This window comes from Miscanthus floridulus, chromosome 4 (assembly GCF_019320115.1).
Source record: "Miscanthus floridulus cultivar M001 chromosome 4, ASM1932011v1, whole genome shotgun sequence".
NCBI lineage: Eukaryota > Viridiplantae > Streptophyta > Magnoliopsida > Poales > Poaceae > Miscanthus > Miscanthus floridulus.
Genome location: NC_089583.1, coordinates 98,584,106 through 98,603,902, shown reverse-complemented (window position 1 = coordinate 98,603,902; position 19,797 = coordinate 98,584,106). Strand labels below are relative to the sequence as shown.

The 19,797-nt window shown below is 45.4% G+C and overlaps 1 protein-coding gene, 1 long non-coding RNA gene and 2 pseudogenes across 3 annotated transcripts; 2 read left to right on the top strand and 2 right to left on the bottom strand.

Moving 5' to 3' along the window:
- Positions 1 to 3,419: 3,419 nt before the first annotated feature.
- Positions 3,420 to 5,622, bottom strand: LOC136548895 (mitochondrial outer membrane protein porin 1-like). Its single transcript, XM_066540256.1, has 5 exons — positions 5,608 to 5,622; positions 5,334 to 5,444; positions 4,999 to 5,088; positions 4,710 to 4,918; positions 3,420 to 4,016 (listed from the first exon to the last, which is right to left on the bottom strand). The coding sequence occupies exons 1-5, from the start codon at positions 5,620 to 5,622 to the stop codon at positions 3,710 to 3,712; spliced, it is 732 nt and encodes a 243-aa protein (XP_066396353.1). The 3' UTR covers positions 3,420 to 3,709.
- A 564-nt stretch (positions 5,623 to 6,186) lies between these two features.
- LOC136548894 (serine/threonine-protein kinase BSK5-like) lies at positions 6,187 to 9,553 on the bottom strand (annotated as a pseudogene).
- A 2,188-nt stretch (positions 9,554 to 11,741) lies between these two features.
- Positions 11,742 to 14,896, top strand: LOC136548893 (poly(ADP-ribose) glycohydrolase 1-like; annotated as a pseudogene).
- A 1,468-nt stretch (positions 14,897 to 16,364) lies between these two features.
- LOC136552274 (uncharacterized) lies at positions 16,365 to 18,552 on the top strand. Of its 2 annotated transcripts, none has more exons than XR_010782780.1 (6): positions 16,365 to 16,423; positions 16,502 to 16,579; positions 16,725 to 16,882; positions 16,966 to 17,223; positions 17,578 to 17,745; positions 18,253 to 18,552. It is a non-coding gene; the product is annotated as an uncharacterized lncRNA (long non-coding RNA). The 2 variants fall into 2 exon arrangements; XR_010782781.1 differs by having other exon boundaries at positions 16,366 to 16,423; positions 16,721 to 16,882.
- The last annotated feature ends 1,245 nt before the right edge of the window (positions 18,553 to 19,797 follow it).

The following is a 19,797-nucleotide window of genomic DNA, read 5'->3' as shown; positions in this document are numbered from 1 at the left end:
CCCAAACTCTAAACTCCGAGCATGTAGTTCCAAACACCCCGATTCCATTATTTTCTAGAGCACACCAAGCCTCCCAATTCATGAACTGTTTTTTTTTTTGGCAAACTTGCTCCATTGTGGATGTTTTTGTAGTAGATATAGTAGATAGAAAACCTAGAGTGAACCAGTCACAAACAGGCCTATACTTGACACATGGTGCACATGCCACTCAAATTAGCCATCCAAAACCTCATCTTATATATTCTAACCTAAGGAAGAGTATGGTTACAATTGTACATTGAGATCTCGAATGAGATATATGAACAGTTAATGATTTCTTATGGATTTTTTAAGCAAAAACACCATACACATGAACACTCATAACATATGTGCACGCAGACACATACACCCTACCTTATGGAGCATATATGAAGAACTAGGTTGAATCTTACGCAAGATATATATGCGTGGTATAGAGTAGCAGTTCTCATGTCATATTATTTGATATCTAGAATAAAATTTAAAAATAGAACAACATTTTTTCATGATTAAGATACTAAGTTTGATCGGTTATTTATGTTTGTTTAAACCCTATTCTTACTGTAAAATACCATTCCCGCACATATTCTCTGTTATGCTAGATGATTGCATGGTTATATATATTTTGGTGTTTCAAAGTTCAACCTTGCCATTATAAAAAAAAAATCTCAACCTTGCTGACGTTTATATTATTGATTCTTGGTTTATATCTCCTCATCAGTCCTGAGGAGAGAACATTATGTTACCAACTTTGCCCTGACCGTTGATCGATCTGCGTGGTATGTACATTATATATGCACTGCGTGACAAAAAGCAGAAAAGAAGACAATGAAAGAAGGAAGCTGAGATAAAGAATGGAAGGAAAAAAATATCTTTAGAAGTCTTGAGGAAGAAGGGGATACAGAGGAGCTTTGCTGTCTCAGCCACCCTTTGGTGTGCGCCAAGCATCAGCTTTAATTTACTTTCAGGGATCCATCCATATGATCGTCCCAAAAATGGAAGTAATGATAAGCGAAGCGCTGCACATTATGCAAATTAGATACATGTAGGTACAAAAAAACTGATGGACGGTCATACATCCATATCTGACCAGTTTTAAAGTTATTCAGCCTATTCGCTAGTTGGTTCCTAGGCTGATAAACCTGGCTGATGCTGGTTTGTTGTGAGAGAAAAACAATGTTGACTGACTGATAAGCCCTGGCTGAAATCAAGAAGCGAACAAGTTGATTGGCAATTAAGAAGGTCGATTTGTTCATATATTAGGAAAAAATTAGACGGGGACATATATTCCATGGAAATGCCGTGTAAGGAGCTGTCGCGCATTCGTGACATGGATCTATGTGTAAGCATTCAACTATAGGCTTTATTTATAAAGGAGTAGCTTCAAAGAAAAAAATACTATATAAATTTAGAGATTACAACTCTCTTAGGCGCTAAATGCTTGTGCATATAGACATGTAAATTGCGAGGCATTGAGTCCCAAAAACCACCAAGCAACTCAAAACCCAAGGAAGAGGGATCATGCAACATACCCGTGATCAGGTGTGGCAGACGGATTATGCCCCAACCCAAACTCAGGCGGTGGCGGAGGTGGACGATCTTTCAAGGTGTCTACATGGCTCACCATCTCGGACATCTTCTGAAGCAAACTGCTGAACACCTTGTCCAAGGTCGCACACCATGCTTCCAAATTGCTTAGCATGTCTACGATTGCTAAAGCATTGTTTGGAACCCTTCATACTGCTTTATGAGTTCCTCCACGGTGATCGTGAGTTGTTGCTAGAACTTCATGGGCTTGCGCGATGGAGCCATCCCGCTCACACTTGAGGCCTTGTTTTGATGTAGTCGGTTTCGTATCAATCCACATGTGTTGGAGTGAAACTTGAACTAAATTCTACCCTAATCCACTCAACACATGTGGATTGAGTTGAATCCGATAACATCCAAACAAAGCCTGAGGAAGGTCTGGTGGTAGGAAAAAAGTTATGGCGGAGGTTCGGCAGCTCTGGATACTAAATGTTACAGTCCTTGCTTGCGAAGAAGCAACCTGAGATATAATCGAAGAGGAATGGAGAAGAATAGCACAAGTAAAAGGAGGAAGAAGCAGTCAGAAGGGATGGTTACTAGTTCTGTTATTCATTAAGCATTCTCATTTGAGTACACGGGAATTTGTACCTACTTGTAGCATGCAGGCCGCCTATTCTGTCCTGAATGGGCATAGCTCGACATGAACAACCTAAATAGGCCCATACACTCAACCATTAAAGATACTAGCCATTGCTGCCCGCGCTTCGCTGCGGGTGATTTGCTTGGTATAGAAAACCTCATATGACTAATATGTTTTCTCATCGTATTAGTACTGAAGATTGGTCTCAATACTGTAAACGAACATAGAGGCTGGTTGTCATTACATGGTGCCTATTCTAGGCCAACAAATAAATGACATGTTAGTGGAAAGAAGTATTTGATGGAGTTGGGTTCAAGCAACTAACACACTTAGATTTGAAGTACAACATTGGATAGCATTACATTATAGGCGAAAATAGCAAAAACTAAAACACAAGTACTTCTCCTAACGGTAGGGTTTAAAAAAGTGAATTAGGATCCACTCTTCTTAGGTGAATCTACAACACGCATCCAATAACTACGGATGACAATAACGACAAGAGTACAATACAGGAGTACAGCGACGAAAAGCACTACTACTACGGGTACAGCATCCCAAGGCAACTAATCTACCTTGGAACCACGCATCTTGATTCCTGTGCTTGGCGGATTCTTTTACTGTCCTGGCTATGGATCTGCAGCTTCTCGCGCTAATGGCTGAGTGAGAGGAACCAAGGGTTCTGCTTCTAACACTTCCGAAGGTGAAGGCGCTGGCGGTTCTACATCACCGGTTCTCCTTGTTTCAGTTGGGTGGATAGGGATCCCCTCCAAGATCGGAGCATCCCGCATTTCATCAACCAGCGCCCTCCGCTTGGCCCTAGTGAACAAATAGGCCTCACCCAGTTGATGAACATGCCGATCTTCGGCCTCCTTCAGAGCTTCTAACATTGCAGTCTCCCGGCTCTCAGCAGCTGCAGCACTGCCATGCGCTTCGGCGAGCTGCACCTGGAGCATTCGAGTGAAGATCTCGGCTTCTTCGGCGCGTCGGAGGCACGCCCTCAGCTCCAAGGCTTGCCGGTCATACTGCTCATCCAGAGCAAGCAAGTACGTGGTCAAGCGCACCACGATAGGACTATCTTCTTGCGCATCACGCCCTTGCAAAGCCTCCATGCGAGCCATCCATGGCTGCCGATTCCTATCCAAGGGTGGAAAGAACTTCATGGGGGTACGGGCAACGGGCTCTTCATAGAGCTGGCAAAGGTACCACGTACCCCTTGCAAAAACGGTTGCAGGAAACAGGACCACCCCTACCTCAATTGACACAAGTCACCATCAACCATTGTAAACAAGTTCAGAATTCTACCGAGCTTGAATTATTGTGAAGGTTGCTCATTTAACAGAGCGCTACACAGACGACCGAAAAATTTCCTCAATGAAACATTTCACAGTTCATGAAATCGACAGACTACAACGACCAAAAGATGCCGGGAACCCCAACAGTTTTGTTTTCACCAGCTGACCTGATCTGATCGAAACAGTCATGCTAGGAGCTTAGAAGGAAAAAAAATATGGTCTCGATAACCAATCAGGGCTTGAGGGCCACGGCAATCCCGACCTTCGAGCTCTTCTCGATGGTCTCTGTGTCGACCTCGGCCGAGATGGTGACCAGTGACTTTGGGCTCCACTCATGCTGGATGAGGGCGCTGGCCTTGCCAGAGTTGTTGGTGCGGGCCTTCAAGACGGTTAGTGGGTCCAGAGCGTGCTGCCCGCCAAAGTTGAGGGTGTTTTCATTGGTCGAGAAGCTGTGGGTAAGCTCTGCCCCAACAGCTGTGTTGCTCAATTCGCTCACCTTGTGGTAGTAAGCTCCAATAAGGCTGTCTCCCCTGTTGTTCCTGCAAGAGAGGGTTAGATCAGTAACATGAAATTTGGAAAGGCACTGCAATAATAAGACAATAAACATCCTAGAAGAAACGGGATTATATCTGTTGAGGAGCTATGACATCAGTTTCATTTGATATAAGAAAATTATACATAGGGCTTTTTCACTCAATTAGGAAACCAAAATACTGAGCATCAAACCCAAAATTATACATAGGACTTTTCACTCAATTAGAAAACCAAAATGCTTAGCATCAAACCCTTCCTGGAGGCACTGCTCAATATTAGCCATATTGCCACCAGCTTACTGCAAAAGATCCTTTTTTTTCAATGAAACAAAAAAAAAACACTTAGCAAAGTCAGTAACTTTCATCAATTGCTGTACATGCAATAATCTGAGTGACTTAGGAACTCGTGTTTGTTGCAAACAAATATAAGTGAAGCAAAAATATAAAGTTGCTTCTTTCAAAAACTCCATTTGAGAAATGTCTCAAAAGGTGAAATCATGGTGACAATATATTAATATTTTGACTATTTTTATGCACTAAACCAGCTACACAACGGCTTGAAGTTGAAACACATTAAGCAGGGATTTGCACTTAACCATAAAAAAAGAAATTACAAGTATCAAATAAGCTTAAGCGTTGTCAAATAACAGTCGCATACAGTGCCTAAATATATAAGGTTACTACACTTTGAAAACTCACAGGGTCAGGGATGCGATGAGGTCTTCATGAGTGAATCTCAGTCTAGCGTTGTATTTGGTTAAGTTCCCAGTGGCAGTATCAAGTGAGACATCTGCACCAACTGCAAGAGCCTTAGTGCCAAAGGCAGCAGAGAGGTTGACTACCGGATTGGCTGTCAGACCAATGCTTGCATTAACTCCAGCATAATCATGCAAATACTGAAGCTCAACCTGCAACCAGAAATAAATACATGAATACATTGAAGAATAACCTTCCACTTAAGAAATAATAAACTGAATTAGATTATTACCTTTCCAGCCCTCTGATCAGGAACAACAAAGCTAAGGATGGTTTTCAGTCCTGGAGTTGCAATCTCATCAACAGTAACTGTAGTAATGATCTGAACAGCACGTCAAAGCAAGCAGTCAACAGAACTCGAACAGTGAGAAACATGACAGATCAACTAATTAGTCAAAGAGCAAATTGTTGACCAACACAAATAGCATGCTTGATAATAGTTTGGCAAACTACTACTATTAGTCTAGGTGATATCACAAGAAATGAACATGTTGCAGGTCCATTTTGAGCAAAGCATGCAATTTCCAGGGGTTAAGTATATACATATACAGAGAGAGAGAGATTTACATTTGACTCTGAGTTTGCTTTCACATCTACCGTAATGTTCTTGTTCTTTATCTGTGATTGTATCTCACCAAAGATCAGGTCAGCTTTCTTTGTGCTAGAAGCAGTGATAGCCTGCATGAAAAAAGCAACAGAGGATATTAAAATTATAAGAATATGATAGCCATGCATGCAAATAATTCTAACATAGTCACGATTTTCAGTATAAGCATGTAGGCAGCATTAAGAGAACAATCAAACATATACACGCAAACCAAACAATTAGTTGTTAAATCACCCAAGCCTTTACCATTTAGACCACAACATATGTAATTCCAGACTCCAATACATCAACGGAAAATACAAGTTGCAAAAGTCATCATGAGTTGAGAAGCATAATTATGGTAACAGCATACCTAGGGTTCAATACAATCGTTTTTCAGGTGTTTGATACTTCCATTATAGTTTTATTATCCTCAATTGTTTAAGTTCAGTACAGATATATTTTTCCTAAAAGTCTAAAACCCATCAAAACCTACAATTTACTCACATCCCAACCATGGAAGGAAATCCACCGAGCCGTGCTGACATCGCCCAGCTACTTACAATTATTCTACTCAATAACTGACTACCCACTGTCCTCCCACTATCCAGACAGTGCCAACATGTGTTACATCCCCTGAAAATTGAGCCCGACACCAGTTACATAACTAAAGCTGGCTGCTATTTCACATCACCTCCCAGTTTTTACTAGAACCACAACAGCGTGGGGTTCCACCGTCCTTTTTTATTCGAACCCTTTTCTCCCCCGGCTAAGGGGGTTTCTCTAGCGACCCACTTATTCAAAACAAGCATTAAAAAGAGCATCACATGTAAATCACACATTGCCAAATCCTATACCCTACAGCAAAAAACGAACAAGCAGACAGGCATAGAGCACAACTCAAGGCTATGCAGGAACCCAATCTAATCAATAATCTCTTGTGCTGGCTTTCGCTACCAAACAGCCACTCACTCGCTAAGATCGAGCAACAGGATCCGAACCCCACAGACGAATCCAATAGAAGATCATGAACCCATCCCACGGCTATATCAACCACCCATCCCAAGCAAGAATCCATCAGCACTAGAAAGTTCTTTCCTCTTATAAGGTCGAGTGCCTACAGGGAAAAGAAAAGGTAATGTCAACTCGTTCCCTCGAAAAAATATACCAAAGGCAAAAAATAAATATCCACACACAAAGAACTAAATAAAGGAGAGAAAAGGTTAGTGTAAAATTTATTTCTATATAAATTATAGAATATGTTAATAGCACTACAGCGCCAATGTATTATAAGTGTAGACTATGTTAAAAGCACGCAGGGTAGGAAAACTTACATGACTTGGTGGAATGTGCTTTCCACTCAGGAGATCAAGCGAGACAGTGCCAAAACTGTAAACCACTCTCAGGACTTACTCTGCCTGCAGAACAGATAACAGTTAAAGAGGCACATCCCCAAAATGTTTCATGGGATATTGCTAGTGTGACACATTTACCTGTCTTAAGATATTGAGGAGGCGTGAAAGCCAAATTAGTACTGTAACTCTTTCCATCCCTGCTGTTCTTCATCAGACCAAAACATGATAGTCTTGGATTACCATCCTACAAAATTGGCCCACAGTCAAAACACAAAAGGATTAATGCTTTTGTATGAAAGATCTGAGAAGCAACTAATGCGAACAAGTAAAGACCTACCACATCAAAGATGACCCTGTATGCATGCAGATCATGATAGAGTGCCCTCCCTTTGCTACTGCAGTAGTCCAACGCCTGTGCCACATAAAGCGCAGCCCTCATCCTCATTGCCCAACCCAATGGATTTGTCTCCCCTGACACATATAACCACCATGAGGATAAAATGCAGCTATCGTCTTTTTTTAACACAGAGCAACTATCATATATTAGATTGGTATAATCCACTTAAAGATCAAAATTTTAAATGCTTAAAGCTCCTGACAGCCATATCCCTCCGAGAGTGGTCCATAAATGGAAGGTCATAGCAATTCAAATCCTCCCTAATAAGTACCATTTGTTGGAAGCAACATTTGCAGGTTAGATGCAAATCAAGCTACATATATCCTCTAGCATGGCCAAAAAATCAATGGCATGAGTGACTGCTGCACCTCCAACTAGAACAAAGTAACAAACTGAGACAACCCAATATTGGTGATTAAAAGTAACTATAGAAAACCAGTGTCTTGATTTATTGCTAGCCTAAAGTACAGAAATAGCACCAGATACAACAAACAGGTAGAGGATTTGGCACTAGAAACTACTTCCACCCTCTGCGGCCAAAGGCCACATTTCCACAGTGGTTACTGGTACTGAGGTACAGGCGACAAACACACATCCTTAAATATGGTGACTAAAATTAATTATAAAAGACCAATGTCGATTTCCAGTTAGCCTAAAGCACAGAAATAGCCCCAAATAAAGCAAACAGCTAAACAGTTGTGCAGCAGAAACTAACTTGAACAACACTCTACAATTTAAGGCAACACTTCCGGATTGGATACAGGTGACAAACACACATCCTTAAATATGGGTCCCAATACCATCACCTTGATGCTACATTCGAACTAGTACCACATCAGAATCAACTCGCTAATGTAAGAGAAGAGTGAGGAAGGAGAAACCAAACATATAGTGGAAGAGATGCTTTGCCAAGGTCTCGTGCCGCATGAACTCTGCGACGAGGAGACGCTCGACGCTCTCGCAGCAGCAACCGATCAGATTGGCCAGGCGACCACTGCGCAGCTGCCCAACAGCCCTCGCCTCCTCCTGCACCCACGGACACACAGTCATTCAATCAGACGCCATAGAGCCAAGACGAACACAAGAAACAATCCATCCATCACACGGAGCAAGGTACACGAACCAGGAACTGGCGCGAGTCCGGCCAGGCGGAGCGACCGAATCGCTTGATGGCGACGGTGCGGCCGGATCTAAAGAGCGTGCCACGGTAGACCACGTTGGGTGCCTTCTCGCCGTGCTCCGACACGATGCGGTCAGGGGCGAAACCGTCGGTGGCCGCTCGGAGCTCGTCGAGGCTGTACTCGGCGAACACCAGCACGCCGCTGCCATCATCCTCGGCGGCGCCATTCTCTGCACACAGGGAATCGAACACGGCTGTCGGATCAGGACCAAGGACGCGAGCAGACAGCCAGACAGACACAGCGGCACACCACGCTCGGAATCAACAGCAAACCACTCGCTGTTAGCTTCGCATTGCTCTCCGCCACGAGAGTGCACGAAGAAACGCAGAGAACCAAACACGATTAAGTCCAGAAACCTCGCGAGAGCAACCAAATTCGCCGAACCGAGAGGAGGAGAAACGTGAGGAATTAGCGGAGCAAGTGGCGGCCGCTGGCCAGAGCGAACCATGATTCGAATCGCTCTTGCGCGTGCGAACAAATCAAACGGATGGGATCGGAGCCACAGTTCGAGCGAGATCGATGGGGCCGCATCCCACCAAACGGAAGCGCGAAATCACGCACGCGGAAACGAACAGCAGAAACCCCTAAAAAGCCGCAGCAGAAAAAACACCCCAAATGCCGGGCCGACTCCGCCGCCCCCAACAACAGAAGAATCAGGCGCGGGGCGTGAGGCGCATCGAGTGTGTGATGAGGAGAGAGAAAACAAAAACACGGAGAATCCTAGGGAGAGGCAGTGGTGGTGGCAATGTCCTGGTATATCTTGATGAGGAGAGAAGGAGGGAGGAGCAGAGGAGGGGGAGGCCGGCGGGGGAGAGAGAGATGCGCGCAGCGGGGGGAGGGGAGGCGGCTGCGCCCACCGCCGGGGCCTGGCCACGCTAGTGCGCCGGAGGCCGACCAATGCGACCGTAGATCTGGAGAGAGGCAGTGGGAGAGGAAGAGAGAGAGGCACCGCCAAGCCACCCCGTGTGGAGAGAGAGAGAGAGGCAAAGAGAGAGGAGCTCGAGAGCAGAGAGAGAGGGACGAAGGAGGCGGAGGGGAAAAACTCACCCGCGGCGGTGCGCCGCCCGCGCAGGGGCCTGACGTGGCCGGCTCGCCCGTCGCCGCTCCGAAGCCGCCAGCGTCGGGAGAGGAGAAGAAGAGGACGCCCGCCGCCGCTCCGGGGGCGGCCTGCGTCGGGGTAGGAGAGGAAGAGGGTGAGGTACCGCCACGCCGGGGGAGAGCAGGGGCTCGGACGCCGCCGCGGCCACCGGCGTTGGACGGCGCACCATGGCGCCGTGCCGGGGGACGCCGCCGCGCCGTGCACAGGGTGCGGGGAGCCTCAGCGGTGGCGACGATGAGCGAGGGAGAGAGCGAGAGCGAGAGCGCGGAGAGGAGAGAGAGCGCACGGAGAGGAGAGAGAGGAGGGGAGGAATGGAGATGGGGACGGGGATGGGGATGGGAACCGGAAACGAGGATGGGATGGGGCCATGGTGCACACAAATCGACGATGCATGCATGCAAAGCGAGGACGGCCCCAGCATGTACGCGTTAGGCACCGACCATGCATGTCACCTGTTACTGCCTCACCTGACCGGTCGAGACGCGTTTCATGTGAGCCGTGGAATCTCGATCTAACACACTAAATTAAAAGAACTGACATGGACATCCTAGAAGGCCGCCGATTCGGCGTGCCTTCATATCTTTAATGAAGGCACACCGAATCGGCGGCCTTCTAGGATGTCCACGTCACTTCTTTTTATTTGGTGCGTTAGATCGAAATTCCATGACTCAGATGAACCACGTTACAGCCAGCCTTCGTCCATGTGTTCCGATGGCTTTGTCGGCACGCATGCGAGTACGTATGTTGGGGCCTAGGAAAGCGTGGGTGGTCGGCACCGTCCATTCAATGAATTCTCGGCATGCATTCAATGAACTGGAGCATGCGTACTATTTGGCGGACTTCACACTTATCCTCTACTCCCTCCCTCACTCTCAGCAGCGGCGCAGGAGCTCTGGCGTGGCTAGGCGGTTCCGGCGCAGCGGCCACCGGCACAGGAGGACCCCAGCGCAAGCGAGGCCTCGCTCACGCTGCCGGTGTGCGCCCTCGCCTAGGGCGGGCCCCACGCGGAGGTGGCGCGGCGGCGCGGGGGGAGCGCGCAGCGGGCGTGGCGGCGTAGCGCCGCTGTTCGAGCGGGGCTCCCACGCGGAGGCGGAGGCGGCGTTGCTGCTATGGCGCGCGGCGAGCAGCTGTTCTAGGCGTTGGCGGCCGCGGGCGGGCGGGTCTTCTCCATGCACCAGGACGGCCGCGTCCGCGTCTGGCGCGTCTCCCGCCGCTCCCGCTCCGAGAACGCCTTCAAGCTTGTCGCCGCGCTACCCACCACCAGGGACTACCTAGGCCGGGTGTTCCGCCAGCCCAGCTACATGCAGACGACGGCGCGGTGTAGCCACCGGCGCCTCTGGATCGAGCGCGCCGACAACATCTCCTGCCTCGCCATCGCCGCCACCGTGCACAACGCCGCATCCTCCTTCGACTGAGATCACTGCGCGTGCCGCCAGCGCCATGGCCGCGCCACCACCGTCGCCAGCCAAAATCCACTAGCAGCGCGTCGTGTCGCGGGTGCACCTGCGGCCGATCTAGGTTCGTGCGCGCTACCACTTCCCTCGCTTTCTGCTCCCGCCGATGTGATCTTGTAGCTCCAGATTGCATCTCCCTCTCCTCGTTCTTTCGGCTCGGGCAGAATGCTTCTTTCCTTGCTCGCAGGCTGCGGTTTATGCTCAAGAGCGCGATCTTTACGCTCGGAATAGCTTCGTTGCAGGAGGCAGGGATTTCTTCTTGCCCTTTTCCTCGCCCGGCGCTGTGGAATACGGGCCTAGATTTGCTCGTGAGTGAGAGGGGTAATAGAGTGACGGAGGCGCACGGGGAGAAGATGGCTGCGGAAATGGTGAAGGCGGCGACGAGCGACAAGCTCAAGGAGATGGATTGGGCAAAGAACATCGAAATCTGCGAGCTCGTGGCGCAGGATCCTTGGTATGCTTGCCATTCCCCCCTTTCGGTTCCCTTTCTCCCCCTGTTTTTCCCCTTTCGGAACCATTGGTTACCGAGTAGCATTGGAACTTTGCTGGTGGGCGTGTGGATCCGGTTGCCAAGGGCCATACGTGCATGGAAACGTACACAAAGGTATCACTGAGTCTGATCCGCCCCCTTCAATTTTAATCTGTTTCGATCTACTGGTTCCATGGATCTCTCATCCTTCAATTTTGGTTTCGTTTTGCTTTGATCTACTGATTCCATGAATCCATGCTCTTTTTAGCCGTAGATCCTTTGTCCTCTAGTCCTGAGAGTTAGCAGCCGGGGTTGATTAGACAAAAGAAGCAGACCGCCGATGCCCCTTGGAGGTGCTGATGGCTGATGCAGAACCGCTGCCCTCCCCTACGACAACCTCATCTCCGTGCCCTGCCCTGCCCTGTGAGGAGCTGATGGCCATGTGCGTGACCTGTAACGAGCCAACGACAACGGATTACTACCTCATGTTTGTTTTGTTGTTGCCTATCAATGGTAAGTTAGAACTCTTTAACAACATCTTTTCACCATCTGTTCATCGTTTTTTTATGTATTTGCACATCAGTAAGGAGCTCAATTGGGTTGCAGAACACTCTTTGAGGTTGATGGGACCAAGGACGAAACAATCAAGCTTGAATCCTCCTCAGTAAGCTTGCTGCATGCAGTGCAGGTTTATGGAATAGGTTTTTTACAGAAAAAATTCTAGAATGCCATTAGATTTTACAGAAAAGTTTATGATTAAAGAAGTATCAGAAGGAACTGACTGAGATTAGTAGATTCCCATTGAATAGTCTATTATTTTGGTGCTAAAGTTTTTAAATCTGGAACCTGAGTGCATTATTCATGTCTCAGATCAATTCCATTGTTTAGCTATGTTTGTGCAGTGGCCATTCGAGATTACCTTACTATGCATTGCTTTAATAGCTTGTGTGACTTCTTCAGCATGGTGGTTCCATCTTATGGTAGAATCAGCTCAGCGTGTAGTAGTATTTTTTATATCACCATCTATATTGTTTCTTGCACAATTTACCTTTTTTTGTTACAAACAGAACATCATTCGTCTGTTAGATGATTGTTTTGTAATGCTAACTGACTAGTAGCTGTAAAATAAAAGACTAAATGCAACTTGTCTTGTTAAAAGGTAACATCATGCTGGGCTTTTTGCAGCAAAAAGGTACTTGGCGGATGGTGATTCATTTCTTGCTAGGCACCACATGGAATTTTCTGGCAGCATGATTAGAAAAGGAGTAAAACAATGCTTGCACATTGCAGCTTAGATATTGTACTCTCTTATTATTGTCGTTTCTTTTGAGTGTACGGTGAATTGATCTGGAGGCGCTACCAGTTTTTCGTTGCCAGTTGGCTATGATTTTTTTTTGCATATAAGTGGTGGTTCATCGGTTGCCATTTGGAAAGGGTGTTTTTTGTTTACTTGAATGATGTGTTAATTTTCTATTCCCTGTCACTGTCACCAGGAATGCCTCGAGTACATCCGCGCCCACGACGACGCGAGTACCTATGTTCATGTTCTGTTCACCGATTGCAGGGCGCTGATTCACCGATCGCAAAGCCAGGAGCACAAAGTGAGGTGCCTTGCTGTTTCGAGATGGTGACTGATTCTACACCTACTGGTTTTGTTTCGTTTGAGCGCAAAGTTCTTCCCCGCCGAGGCCTCTCTGATAGCATTCCCTACCCTGACATCCATGCGTGGTTGGCATCTAGTGCACCCCTTTGCCAATTCCAGGTAAGAGACCACTGTATACTGATTTACTGATACTGAGTAATATGTTTGTGTTGTAATGGTTATAAAATTGCTTTCAGGTTATAAATTTTTCTGATTATCTGGTTCCTTTTCATTAGTAGGTATTTTCCTCAGGTTTTATAGAAGATGAGGAACAAGAAGCTCTTCAAGTTGACTTTGCAAATAAATATTTGGGAGGAGGTGCCCTTTCCAGGGGTTGTGTGCAGGTACCTTTCTTTTGATTGGCAGATTTTTAGTTTACCCAATCTTAGATTTCGTAGCAACTACTTTGGTTAGGGTCTGTGTGATCATGTGATGATGTTCATTTTCAGCAGTTTTCAGATGAATTTGTGCATCAGCACAGTATGAATTGCAATTTATCCACCATTTCCTATTTGTGCTTAAAAAAGTCCTTCGCGTTCTGCTGTGAATTGAAAACTTTTCAAATAGATTACATATGTTACAATGCTCTCTTGTGGTTTTGTGTAACCACTCTGTGTTTTCCTCTATGGTACAGGAAGAGATCCGCTTCATGATAAACCCCGAATTGATTGTGGGTATGCTATTCATGGCTTCTATGGAAGATAATGAGGCTATAGAAATTTTTGGTGCACAACGGTTCTCACAGTATATGGGGTTAGTGAAAACCCTATCCACCTTTTGCTTAATTTAGTTCATAGATTCGATGAAGTGACTGATATGATCCTTGTATGATTTCCCTTGTGTGATACTATGAATTCAGTACCTGTTTCTCCTTGCAGTTATGGTTCCTCCTTCCACTTTGTCGATGACTATTTAGATACCGAACCCTTTGATTCAATGGGGAGACGGAGAACTAGGATAGCGACAATTGATGCTTTGGATTGTCCAGCTAGGTTACACTATGAATCTGGTTGTCTCCTAAGGTAATAAGTTACTTTTTTTGAATGTCACAGTTGTCAGTGATGATATCCTTTGTAAGCAGATAATATTTATGGTTCCACTGTTTCTAACTATCCTTTGTTCAGGGAAGTGAACAAGGCTTTCTTGTGGATTTTTCGTTCAATCAAAAACCAGCTTTATGTGAAGCTTTTCCAGGTTGTTTAACTAATCACTCCATTGAGTTTCACTCAATAGCGCTTTCCTTTTATTTTTGCAGCCAATATGGCCTTAGTCAACATTGCAACTTTTAGTTTCTTTCTTGTGTTCTGCCAATGATGTAACTAAATGCAGATAAAAAAATGGCACTCTGGTGCTGTAATCTCAAGAAATGCCCAAACATTAAGCCTGTATATGCATATCATCAGAGGTATGACAGATGTGTCATATATTTGCTGATTATGTTTTCCATTTTTAAATACTGTTCAGGATTCACACAACAAGGGTGACTTTCCAAGTATCAATTCCAATGAGTACATAGGAGTTTCAACAGGAAATTGGGGTTGTGGTGCTTTTGGTGGAAACCCTGGAATCAAGAGCATGATTCAGTGGATTGCTGCATGACAGGTACAGGATACATGTGTTTCCATTTAGATGCAGGTGGCTGATTGATGCATAGGGATCAAATAAATCTGTATGCCTCTTTTTTTTTTGGGGTGAAATCTGTATTTTCTTAATCATATAGGCTCTCCGCCCTTTTGTTAATTACTACACCTTTGAGGATGCACTTTGGAAAGATTAGAGGTGTACTATACATCCCTTCCACATTTTTTTTCTTACGCCACATGATTAGAAAGTTAAACTCTTGCTGTACAACTTCTAAAGTTGGTGTACCCTTTATAGAGAGTGAGGATCCTCATTCGGTACAGTTTAGTGGAGCCTCTCCTAGAGATAACTACTAATTGGGCCTGATACATTTTTAGAAATGCAGAACAAGTAGCTTGTACGATGCACAACAAAATTTATTTTGAATCAATTACCACGAGCCTCACTAATTTTTATTGATAAAAAGAAGAGTTACAAAGTTTGCTCCCTCCGGTGATGAGGAGGATCCGTGCAGGGGTGCCGTGGATTGATCCTCTTCGAGCTCCGGCCTTCATCCTCCACCCCATCGATGGTGTCAGCGGCCCTCACGCTGCCGGTGGTGTCTCTGCGTCTACGTGCCGTGGTTGGTGGCCGCACTGATGGGCGGATCCCCCGGCTTCCCCCGCAGGAGGCCGGACGCATCGGCGGCAGGTGGCCAGCGCTCCAAAGCTGCTCCTCCTCTTCTGCGATGGCGTGCCCAAGCCCGCGCGCTCAGCGTTCCCTGGTGGCGTGGTCTCCTCTGGCGGCGGTGTCATCGAATCGCGTTCTCAACCAGGACGGCATGGCTCCCCGGTGACCGGTAGTGGCCCTGCACGGCTGCACCACAACAGCGATGGCGGCGTCGTCCTGGTTCTCCCCCGGTAGCAAGATCCGGCGTCCTGGGTCTCTGGTGGCCAACGGAGGAGCAGATTCTGTCTTTTCTTTTTGCGAATAGCATCTCCCATCCTGGATCTGAAGAGCATCGGCTCTCTCTCTTTCTCTGTCTCTCTCTCAACTGCTACTGATGTGCTTGATTTCAGAAATTTTGTTTTCACGATGAATCTGATTGTTTTTTGTGCAAATGTGATGAATCTGATTGTTTTTTGTGCAAATGGCGGGGGAGGAGGAGAGGAAGCGGGTGCTGGTGACCAACCCTTGAGCTAACAATGATTATGGATGTTGTTGCAAGATTGATCCTTTTCCTCAGTATGTTGTACTCACTGGTTACTTTCCTTACATGTTCAGGGTTCAATTACATTCCATGATGTCATTGACAATGCCCACGATGGTGGAGTGGCTCAAATAAGGTTAGAAGGAGTGTACATATGGCCTTTTAGACAACTCCGCATGGTAGCAAACAGGTAACTGCCTTATTTTCTCTTTGTAACTGAAGGTCTGTTTGAATTTCATTCTCCCGTGGAAAGTTTCTTGTTAAATATAAATATTTTAGACGCCCTCCTTTTGTTGTATGACCTAGTGAAACTTTATTTTGTCCTTTTTACTTTTTAGTGGCGCAGATGGTGAACCACTTCAGGAAGAGGATTACTTTTTGTCAAATCCATACCATTTGGTAAGCTCGCAAATTTAGCTTGTTTTGTTTTTGATGAGTAGTACATATGGATATTATTTCATAATGTATCATTCAAAATTCTGTTTTTGCTTCCTGAGTTTTCACAAGCTTCTTGGTATCCATCATACCTTTGTCTAAGTTGTCTTCAAATCAAATGTGCATTTATCTAGTACCCAGAAGATCTCTTATAATTAATGAGCATGTTTATGAAACATACTTTTACCTGGTTGATTTGTAACAGCTGTGGATTTTCTCCTCTCAAGTGTTCCAAGAATCTTCTGAAGAGAAGAGCCAAAGGAAGAATTGTAAGATTCAAATTGTACACTCAAATACTATATATCGCCTCCTGCAATTTTTGATGTGTGTTATTTCCACCTTATCAGCTCTCACATATGACATGGAGAAACATTGCAACACAGAAATAGCTGCTAAGGTTGTTCGTGTGTCATCTAACCCAAATGGTATGTAATTCCTTTATTCCACAATCAATTTGTTGTGTTTCATCATAATTTACATGTGGCAATACTAAACTGTTAGTTGGTAATTTCCTCATTTAGTTACAGCTGAAACAGTATGTGCTTTTGTAAAAACTTTTTGTTTAGCTAGATGGAGAACACGAGAAGTACCGTTTGGAGGGTTTGGTGGAGAGTCCAGCTGTCCATGATGATGGGGAATGCTTCTCTCCTATCTTATTGAATGCAACTTCTTTGAATGTTGAAGTTTATTACAACAAAGCAGTTAGCTACACACTGATGGTCACTTTTGTATCCTCTGTGCCTGTTTTTTATGTTGGTTTTATCTTTATTGGTCTGTCCAGTCTGTGAATTCCTTAACTAGGGTATGGTAGATCTCTTTCCTTCAAGTTTTGCTGCTGATTAGACAAATGGAGCATAGCAACACTCAATCCGTAAGCGCTTCTTTTCCCTTTGTGAAACATTTAGTAAAACAAAACCACTTGCATTACATGGCTTCCAAGCTCATTTGCTTGGGTTGCTTATGTATTGCTTATAGGGAGCTGCTAAGGTTTTTATTTTAATGATTGGCCAACAAGTTATCATGGATGCATATCTCTGTCTACTTCACCTGACTGCTGGGATATTGGTTGGTGAGTACTGTGACTTGCATAATTTGTTTGTGCTCTGTTCTCTGACTTGTAACATCTGCTAATAAACTAAAACATGACCAAGTAGGATTTCAGTTTTTTTTTGTTCAAGAATTTGTGCCTTTGTGGTCTGTATTTGGTTATATTTTCTTCAATGTTCAGTTCCCTTCTGGTCAGTCACTCAATGCATTATTCTAAAAACCTGGTCAAAGTTAGAGAAATTTGGCATAGGACAAAGCTAAAGTGAACTATATTGGGACATGGAGGGAGTATTGGCCTGCTTAACTTTTATTACCACTTCTGCATTGTGATTATAATTTACTCGAATAACACTCTTATGTGTTTAACTTTCTACAGAGTCAATCTTTAACGCCTTCGCAACGGCTGCATTCTTCAAATTTGTTGTATTTTCTATTTTTGAAATGAGGTACCTTCTCGCCATATGGAAAGCAAGTAGTCCTTTAAACAGTGGAGAAGGTTGGGAGATAATGAGGCGAGAGCTGTCTGTACTTTACAGCCGCTTTTGTAAGTAGTAACTATGCTCATTTGGTTTCTTTTCACTAAGAATCACGCCGATTGGAATGAATCCTAATCAACATAGTTTGCATACAGAGTGGTGGCATGCTTCTTGCCATACATTTGTTTCTATTAGAACTTACATGTGCAATCAATCTGACCTTTCCCCTGTTAGCTGGTTCTTGTCTACAGCATACCTTTGTTGCCCCCTTACCTGCTGCATGTAAATCACATTTACCCATGTTTTAGTTGGTAGGTGAAGTACTTGGTGCTTGCTATAAATGGAAACCTGGATATTCTGTTAGAGCTTTTAGAGTGTTCATTTCCTTTGTTAACTTGATACAAGATATCTTACCCCCTCCCCACCAAGGGAAAAAAACACTTGAAAGAACTTATAGTAGTATGTCATTATTTCAAGAGATGTGAGCTTGTTTGCATCTTCCACATACGGTACAAATTTTTACTTTTTCCTTATCCAACTTTAAGGTATTCTTTAATTTGCTTTGTGCTCTGCAGATGTCATTCTTTTGGGAGGAATCCTTCTAATGTATGAGCTGCACAATTTCTTACGCCCACTTCTTCTCCTGATGTACTCCTTTTGGGTACCTCAAATTATGACAAGTGTCATCAGGGACACAAGAAAACCTCTGCACCCGCAATATATTTTAGGCATGACAGTTACCCGCCTTGCTATTCCATTGTACATGCTTCTGCTTCAGCACTATCTTGGTTCTCGCTGCTTTATTCCTCGCCAGGTATTAACTATATAAGGTTTACCATCGCGCATGCATTGTGTTCTGCTGTATCATAGATGCATTTTAGTTGCCATTCATGCAGCTAATCTGTTCCTTCGAAGGATGTTTAGGTTGCCACTGCTGTATCGAGCTGTTCCTTATATTGATGTTTATAGTGTATTTTATTAGTATCAGTTTTTAGAAGTAATCTATTGTGTCAGTTTTTAGAAGTAAACTGTTCCATGATGACATTCCGAGAGTCTGAAACCTATACTTCTCTACCATGACCAAATTTATTTTGCTTTTTTTCTAAGTCAAACTTCTGTACCGCTACAAATAGTTATGCATGCATAGGTTCATGCAGCGGGCAAGGTGATTGATGGCAGCGGGTGACCCTGGTCTGGTCTACCACGCCACAGCACACCATGCATGCACCTGCAATTGGTCGGTGCAGAGGCGGACCAGACCATGCACCTCGGGGCGACGCGTGCGGGACTCCAGAGCACGCGTCGTGCGCAGGCGCGGGAGGCTGTTCGTGCTGGATCGGTTCTGGATCGTACCCGTAGAAAATCGAGTGCTCACCGCTCGAGAAACACTCGAGTATGGTATAGTTTTACCGAAAAAAGGTAAAAAAAGATGTGGGTATCAGGGTGTGGTATAGATAGACAACAGAGCAAAGCAAAGGGAGCCATGCCTGAACAGAGGTCACTGGCATCCTCATGGTTCAGATAATTCTGAAAAGATGTTGCGATCTCACTTCATATAAAGGTTGGCGCATATTGTGGACAAGGAAGGGAAGGAAAGAAGAACACCTAGGAAAAGTTAGTCTTGGATAGTAGGGAGTGCTTAGAAAAGCCTGAGTGGATGTCAAGTCCCAAGCACTGTGCCCAGCTCGACCACACTATGCACGTCGGGTCACTGTCACCGTGTTCCCTGCGGACGCCGTCGGTGTCGGGCCCGTTAGCACCTTGTCCTCGCATGGCCACGACATCATGCCGCACTCGCCGTCCTCGTGCACTGTGCGCTTCTACTTTTCCCGTCCTCCGGTCCGCTTTTGACACTCGCCCTCGTCCCCGTACCGGACCCTCCTCCCTTCTTTCTTCTTTTGGGGACAAGGCCGCCTGCATGCCTCCCTCATCGAGCGAACCCTCTCTCCTCTCCTTTATCCCCCCTCCGCTCGCTTGCGCAGGAAGCACGCCATGGCCGACTGTATCCCCACAACGTGAACCAGCAGTGTATCCCATCCATGCCATCTCCACTTTCGGTGCGCTGTGCCCTATCTACGTTCGCCACTATAAGATGCCCTTGGTCCTTCCTCTTCTCCTTC

Bases quoted from the DNA above. Each gene is read 5' to 3' on its own strand.
- LOC136548895 (XM_066540256.1), bottom strand. The intron at 4,919-4,998 runs GTAATAATCTAA...TTCTGGTTGCAG, and splicing joins CTGATCAGAGGGCTGGAAAG to GTTGAGCTTCAGTATTTGCA. The intron at 4,017-4,709 runs GTGAGTTTTCAA...CCTCTCTTGCAG, and splicing joins CTCATCGCATCCCTGACCCT to GAACAACAGGGGAGACAGCC.